The sequence below is a fragment of the Carassius gibelio genome, chromosome B15 (assembly GCF_023724105.1).
Source record: "Carassius gibelio isolate Cgi1373 ecotype wild population from Czech Republic chromosome B15, carGib1.2-hapl.c, whole genome shotgun sequence".
NCBI classification, from domain to species: Eukaryota; Metazoa; Chordata; class Actinopteri; order Cypriniformes; family Cyprinidae; genus Carassius; species Carassius gibelio.
The window spans coordinates 23,941,382-23,949,703 of record NC_068410.1 but is presented as its reverse complement, the minus strand read 5'-3'; the positions used below and the strand labels follow the sequence as shown (position 1 = coordinate 23,949,703).

Genomic DNA, 8,322 nt, shown 5'->3' with positions numbered 1-8,322 from the left:
AGTTTTCTAGCAGCAAATCAGTATATTATTCTGATTTCTGAAGATCATGTGACACTGAAGACTGGAGGAACGATGCTGAAAATTCAGCTTTATCTCAGGAATAATTACATTTTAAAATATATTAATATAGAAAACATTTTGTTTGAATTGTAAAATATTTCACAATATTCAAAAACGCGGTCTTAGTGAGCATAGCTTCTTTTAAAAACATATCGTCCCAAACCCTTTGAATGGTAGGCCGTAAGCATCAATTAATTATTCATCACCAGTTAAGAAAGAAGGGATAATAGGGTCCGTTATGATCTCATGCTTCATTCGAAGTAATTAAAATAAATACATATAAATACATGTAGATGTTTTTAAAATATGTACTGTATGTGTCTGTATTTACATATACATAATAACTATACACAATGCACACACATATTATGTAAACACAATTTTTATTTTGGGTGCGATTAATCACGATCATTTGACAGCAGTAGTAAAAATAGAAATAACTCTGAAGTGGCTGCTTTGACAGACAGACCGACACAAAAATCCCCCGAGAGCAGTTTGATTCATGAGCTGTCTTGTGAGCTCGCTGACTGAGCGACCTCTGGTCAGTTGACTGCTGCTTTACTATTTTACATAGTTTTCTCATACAGTTTGCTTCCAGCTGTTGCACGCAACCATAGTCGCAGATCTCTAATCATTTTAAAGAATGAGCATAAATTAAGAATAGTATAAATATGGCATCCTCAAAAAGCAATGTAAAAGAGTGTGCTGTAGTCTACAGTATGTTGCAAATGTGACAAACTTCAGAAGTAGGAAGTAGGATCAGTGCATCACAATGAATCAGTGCAGAACACTGTTGCAATACTCGATTGCATATCCTAACTGTTGCCTCAAAAATGAAACTTCTGCCATTGTTTGTTTCCCCCGAAACCGATATGACTTACTTTTCTCCATGGAAAATAAAAAGAGACATTTTCAAGAGTTGAACTTTTCTTTGCAATCATAACCTTTCAAGCTTCAAAGTAGACCATAAAAATAGCTCTGTTATACAAATCATGCACACTATCGATCATTTTCTGAAGCCTGACTTGTATGTCATTGCATGTATACAATATAAGTGTGCTTCAAAGCACAACAAAATATTAAAACAAATGTAATTAAAATATGCCTATAAGTAAACCAGCTGGGATTTCTCTGTTTGCACATGCAGTACACAGTAAGTTTGCAGACTGGTGCACATTTATGACACGACTGAAGTGATTTGATTGTTCTGATTTGCTCTTGTTCGATGTTTTTCATTAGTGCAGTATGACTAATGTATTTCAGTTTCACCATCCTCAGCTGTTTGTGTGTGTGTCACAGAATGGTGGGTAGGAAACACTCCGCTGTATTTAAGCAGACAATGTTCCTCATCTTGGAATAATCAAAGGCTCACGGCTGAAGACTCTTCTGAGCTTTCCTCACAACACACCTGCTCTCTCTGATTTTCATCCTAAAACTATATCCTACAGTCACAGAACAGGTAGGATTTTTTCAACATTTGGACACTTGATCATAAAAAACAAACAAACATTTGAGATGACAAAGAAACAGACAGCAACAAACAGCAGTGACTCTCTCTGGTGGTGTTCTGATGCAGGGTCGCTGGGAGAGATGTGCACCGGTCACTGCTCCAGGTCTGTGGGAATGGCTCTGATCCCCACAGCCATCGTCTGCATGCTGGCAAATACACTGCTGCTGTTTCCTGACCTGAAGTATCAGTACCTGTCTGACAATCATGTGACCAGAGAGGCCACGTGGTGCTCTGGGATCTGGGCATCAGGGCTTCTGGTGAGCTCCTCTGTTCTTTTGTTTTCTTTGCCTTGGAGGAGATCTGATTCTATTCTAAATTATTCTGATGTTAAAATAATTACAGAATTATTATTATTGAAATATAGTAAATGTAGTATTCAGTAATGTGTATATTAGATATTTACTGAATAATAAAATAAAGCAATCAAAATGCATTCTAAGTATGTGTTATATATAATTGAATAAAGCATTATGTAATTATGCATATTATATATCAGAGATAACGGTTGTAATGCACAACTGCCTGTCAATCAGAATCTAATATACAGACAGGCCATGTTTTATCATAGAATATATAACAGAACAAAAATAACCTATTTTAGATGTATTGATATACTTGTCATGTGACTTCTGTTGTGAGTTTTACATCAGACTCTCCTGTATTGCTCTAATGGCTGTTGTGTGTTTTGTCAGGTGCTTGTGGCCGCGCGAGGTTTTACAACACACAACGAAAAGAACGGATGCTGTTATTTTACTACCGAGGTAAGAGAATTGTATTGTGTGGATATGTCATATTGCATCATCATTTGAACAATAATTTATTAAAGCAATACTCCACCCAAAAATGTAAGATATTTTGGATGAAAACCAGGAAGCTTGAGACTGGACAAAAAGTATGAAATGCATACTCAGAATAGTGCATCTGCCGTCAGTGGTTCAACCGTAACGTTATGAAGCGACGAGAATACTTTTTGTAAGTGAAGAAAACAAAAATAACTTTATTTAATCATTCCTGCGTCAACAGTCTCCTCTGAGTCTCTCCATATCACCAAATACTGTGTATGCTCTTCTGTATCAGATGCGCCACAAGGATGCGCTCTTTTCTTTCAAATCAAAGCTAGATACAGAAGAGCATATGCAGCACAGTGTTGTTTTCTTCGCTTACAAACAGTACTCTCGTTGCTTTATAAGGTTAGGGTTGAAGCACTGATGGCAGATGGACTATTCTGACGATGCTTTTCATGCTTTTCTGGACTTTGACACTGTTATTTACATGGCAGTCTATGGGATAGCCTCAAACCTCCTGGTTTTCATCCAAAGTATCATAAATTGTGTTCTGAAGAGGAACCAAGCTTTTACGGGTTTGGAACGACATGATTAACGTGATTAATGACAACAATTTCATTTTGGGGTGGAATATCCCTTTAACATGATGCTTTGAACAAATATTCTTTCCTAGTGATGCCACATCACTCTGTTCAATGTTTTGGGGATTTTTTTTCTTTTTACAGGTTTTGCGTAAGTTGGGCTACACATGTTTGGCTATTCTGGCAGCTGGCTTGTGTTTCGTGGTGAGCGGGACGGGGCTGGCGCTGGGACCCCTCTGTTTACACAATAGCACTGAAGGCCCAAAGTGGGGACGGCCATTAAAACAAGTCAAAACTGGGTGAGTCAGATTTCAGATGCTAGATTCCTTCACTATGTTTACAAAGCTAATTTACTGTTATTCATTCAATAGGCAACGGGGTCAACATTAGTAAGGTTTTGTCTCACATTATGTGTGCATTAAAGTGATTTTAACTCAGTTAAATCCACATGATGTTAGCTTTGAGGTTGTGTGCTGTAAAGTTACGTTTTTCTTGTTACGTATTGTTTAGTGTTGGAAAAGTTACTTTGTTACCGATTACAAGTTACCCTAAGTAGTGTAATTATTTCAATTACTTCATTAAAGTAATGTAACTGATTAGATTTGATTAGTTTTTGATTCCTTTTCTAAATTTCTAATGTTTTTAATTGTTATTAATTTTCAACATGTACAGCAGGTTGTATTAACCTTACAGTAGAACAAATATTATTGTCAGATTTTTTCAAAACCACTTGAAATAAGATTATAATTTAATTATAATTTAAGCACAGCCACCACAAAATTAGAGATGATTTGAGGTTAAATACAGATTTAAAACCATAACAAGGAATAGTTTAGTAGCTATGATACTGTTATGACAGGAAACATCTGGCAACTAACAGTTAATCTTAAGAAAAAAAGAAAAATATAATAAAGCACACACGTAAACCCAAATAGGAAATAAAAGTTATCGAATAAGCATGTCCTATTCTGTGTACTAAAGTCTTGAAACATTAGGGTCTCATTTTTTAGAGCAGTCCCTGCAACTAAAAAAAAAAATTTAATTAAATCTTTATGTGGGTGAAAAAAAAAAAAATATAATTTTTAATCATTAACATTTCATAAGTAACTACAATTTACAATTGTAAGTAATTACAATTACTTTTTTTTAATTTTCATTAAATAACATTCATTTAGTTCCATGTGACTAGTTATTTCCCAACACTGGTAGTGTTCATGTGTGCTGTTCTTTTTGTTTCGTGTCAAAACAAGCATTATGATAGCACATGTAAATAACTGAAGCACATGTTCACACAGAGAGCAGCTTTACCTCTTTGCTCCGGAGCGGTGGCCGTCTGCCTGTGTGGAGCCTCGACATGTTGTTGTCTGGAATATGGCTTTTTTATCTGTCCTCATGGCAGCGAGTGGTCTTCAGCTCATTCTCTGCGTTCTTCATCTCCTCACCGCCTTACTGGAGTTCATGTGCAGACCCAGCTTCTGCAAGAATAAGGTACATATGTTCACAAAGAGCCTTGTGAAGAAGACCCTTCAGTGGATTCACTGTAGCATACTTCAGATATACTGTAAGATAATGTCATATTAATGAAATAAAGTACACTTAAAGAGAGACACTTACATCATCATGCTTTTGTTATATTGTAAAATTAAAAGTTTAACTTTAAATGATTATAAATCATTATTTTTATTTATCTATGCTTGTAAGAACATTTGGCTGAATGCTTTAACTGTAAAGTAACGTAATAATGAATTTATTTGCAAGTATCACTTAAATGGGTCAAAACTCCACTTTAAAGTACAAAAAAGTGCATTTTTGCATTTATACCACGATTGAAAAATATCTACTTTTTTTTTTAGGTTGTTCCTGCTTGAAATGAATAGAGGTTCTATGAATTTCTCTCCATGTGACAATGAGGACATTTTGGGGGGGGTTAAACAGTCAGCTATCACTGCTTAACTTATTTTAAACAGAGAAAGAGAGAGAGAGAAAAAAATAGAAATGGGAAGTGGATCACAAAAGCCAGATTTCACATCCCTGAAGTCTTAAGAGTGATTTTAGTGACTGTAAACTTTGAATCCCAGAAACACTTGAACAGATAATATGCCTTGAATAATCCACTAAAAGCATAGAGACAAATAAGCTGTTTCAAATAGTCTTTATTTTAATATATATTCAGAATGCACTTTAATATTTATGCACTGTATAGTAATGCAATTTTATGCATATTTATGTGTTGATACTGAAATGCTTAGTGTTAGATGTTATTTTCATTGTTTGATTTCTACAAGATTAAAAACAAATTGTATGGACACTTCATTGTGTAATGGAATGCATTATTTCAGAATGACTGAACCATAATACAGAAGTATTGTACTGTAAAAAAAAAAAAAAAAGTTGCGTCAAATAAAAAAAAATAAGACAACTTATTGCAAGCGCTTTTTTGAGTAAACTTAACAAATGGGGACCAAAGTCCACCCAACTTAAAATAACTTAATAACCAGTGCCGGCCGTCGCCTGGGGCCCCTCTTTGATTTGAGGGTCCCGCAAATGATGATGTCACACATTTTTAATTGATTTATTTTTTTCAAATGACTACATATAGTATGAGTGGTCATGTAATAATTATAACGCTTGTGTAATAAACATACCCCATTAAACACGATACAATTCACAATGACGGTGAGCAAAATACAAAACATATTTTATTAAAAGAATATCTCTGAATAATTCATACATGACAAATAGCTGAAAACAATAATAATAATAATAATAAACGGTCTAAATAAAAGCGGAAAAAAGATTAGAAAACATATACAGCAGCACCACACTCTATTTAGCATAACACCTCCCACTATAGGCTATTGGGTGAACTAGAATGTCATAACGTATTCCTAGTAGGCTACAGAATCCACATATTCCACTTAGCCACATATCTCAGTAAATTCCTTTCAATATATACTCGAGAAAGTTTCTTAAATAAGTCTAAAGTTATATAACGTCATAAGTCTGGTTGCTATTTTTGATCGACTATTTCTAATTTATGCAATGCACATCGATGCTATTTTAATTAGAAATTAAATGGCATCCAAACGATATCCTTCCAGAGCCGAAAAAAGAGAGAGGAGTAAAGCAGATGAAGAAAAAAGGCTCAAAGTAAAGGTATGTTTCGCTAAACATAATACATTATTAGTGTAGTATTTATACTTGATTTAATAAATGTGATGATGCCCATGATAGGCCACATTCAGCATGTTTCATTAAATAATCAATTAATTATGCATCCCACTAATTCATGCAAAAAAAAAAAAAAAAGGTCTCATCCTCTCTCCAAATTTAAATCTGATTAAATATTTTTACACATGTATTACATGTTGAGTTTGTTACAGGTAATAAAAATGTATACACTTAAATATTTAAATTGTATTTTATGTGCTCTCTTCTCACTGTTTTTACACCAGTGTGCTCATTTTTTTTTTTTTTCTCGCCTAGGGCCCCACAACCCTTCGGGCCGGCACTACTTAATAACACAAGTTGTCACAACATAAATAGTCATCTTAACCTCAAAAATATCATAACTAAATATTTTTTGCTTACTGAATGTTAGGCCTATTATTTATAAGCATACACAATTTTAAAGTGCTGTCACGTAGAAAATCATACCAGGAAATTCCTAATATGGACAAAAGCGTCCAGCTATGCTGTGTGAAAACAGTTGTTTTAACAGAAAAACAGACACTTTTGGAAACACGAACACATTAAACATACGATTGCAACATTATGGTTTTTCAAGTCATCTCCAGCAGGTGATAAATAAAGTATATGAACAATGCAGTGCTATAACAGCATATAAACTATTCTGCCTTATTATGTTTTAAAAAAAGAGTTTGTAGTATATAAACAAATCATTATTATTTGCTATTGTCCAGCAGTTTGTCCAGATTTCTAAGCCAATTCAAAGCTTGAAGTTAGAGAAAAATATAAGTTGCCTATACACTACCAATCAAAAGTTTACAAAAAAGAAAACAATAACTGATTTCTATTTGAATATATTTCAAAATGTAATTTATTGAAATTTCAAAGCTGAATTTTTAGCATAATTTTAGCATCATTAAGATCACGTTCCAATCTGGAAGAACGGTTCTCGCGCCCACTTCCGAAGAGTGCCCAGGCAATTCTTCGGATTGGGCAGAGGCTGCTGTAGCTTCTGTTGAAACAGACATTGAAAGTGCTCTCTCCTAGCGCTCCTCTTGCTATTATAAGCACATGAGGAGTTACTAGGTGGTGACTCATGCAGTGACCAGATTAAAGCCTTAAAATTAGATTTTGTACATTATGATTTCATAGGTGAGAGAGACGCTAGCTGTTATCTCTCTCCTATTGGAGCAACATCATTTAAATAAAAATATGAATAAATGATGATGAAAATTATGATGATGAATAAAAATAAAATATATATACGAAAAGATAGCAATTGTTCCCTGCCAAGACACATACTGTAGCAGCATCTACACTTCGATGGAACGCATTTCATGCTGAAGGTCAGACTAGTGCTGCCCCAAACACCATAGGTTCTGCAGACATATCAGGCTGATCTAAAAAATAACTAAATAACTCTGAGTGCCAGGAGGAGACTTCTAATGTTTCTCACTCACTGTGCTCAAGTGTCTGGGCTGTCAAAAAATAAATAAATAAACAGTCCCGACCCGATCCAGCTCCTCTGGGGTAGGAGGTTCAAAGAGAGAGTGTGGCGAGTTGTGCGCCCCCTCATAAGACTGGGGAGCAGCTTGCAACACTTGGCAGCCGCAGATGGAGCTGGACTAAAGTACGGTCATCTAGACCAAAGCAAGGGCCTTAAGCTGTGCCCAGGAGTAAGGGTGTGTCCCCTCTGGGAAGGCCCTGGAAAATTCCATCAGAAATGTAAGGCTCCTCCCCGGCACCCTTAGGGGATCACTGAACAACCTCCCCCACCACCGGTGTTTCGGGGGGCAGTGGCCTCCAGTTAAATGATACATGCCCCCCCACCCACAACAAACAAAATAAAGTGTCATAATTAGTGCCCCTTTTGGAGAAGCTGGCAGCGTGGAAGCTACTGCCAAATATCTCCCCATGAGTCGAAAGAACTGTAGTGAAGGGCTACAGGATTCAGTTTGCACATCGTCTTCTGCGTTTCAACACGTGGTCTCCACCTCTGTGAAACCGGCACGTGCATATCTGTTGACACAGGAATCACATTCTCTGCTGGTCAAAGGGGCCATAGAATGTGTTCCCCTGCCAGACAGAGAGTCAGGCTCTTACAGTCTGTATTTCTTGAATCTCAAGAAAAATGGGGGGCTGCGTCCAATCATAGATCTAAAGGACATGTATTTTCATTTTGAAATATTGCCACAAC

The 8,322-nt window shown here is 35.8% G+C and overlaps 1 protein-coding gene across 1 annotated transcript; it reads left to right on the top strand.

Moving 5' to 3' along the window:
- LOC127972739 (transmembrane 4 L6 family member 1) lies at positions 1-5,244 on the top strand. The gene is made up of 6 exons (XM_052576485.1): positions 1-1,519; positions 1,637-1,827; positions 2,263-2,331; positions 3,081-3,235; positions 4,232-4,424; positions 4,790-5,244. The coding sequence occupies exons 2-6, from the start codon at positions 1,651-1,653 to the stop codon at positions 4,802-4,804; spliced, it is 609 nt and encodes a 202-aa protein (XP_052432445.1). The 5' UTR covers positions 1-1,519; positions 1,637-1,650; the 3' UTR covers positions 4,805-5,244.
- Positions 5,245-8,322: the final 3,078 nt, after the last annotated feature.

Excerpts from the sequence above, each read along its gene's own strand:
- LOC127972739 (XM_052576485.1), top strand. The coding sequence starts at position 1,651 with ATGTGCACCGGTCACTGCTCCAGGTCTGTGGGAATGGCTCTGATCCCC. Across the intron at positions 1,828-2,262 it reads TCTGGGCATCAGGGCTTCTG|GTGCTTGTGGCCGCGCGAGG; the intron begins GTGAGCTCCTCT and ends GTGTTTTGTCAG. Across the intron at positions 3,236-4,231 it reads TTAAAACAAGTCAAAACTGG|AGAGCAGCTTTACCTCTTTG; the intron begins GTGAGTCAGATT and ends ATGTTCACACAG.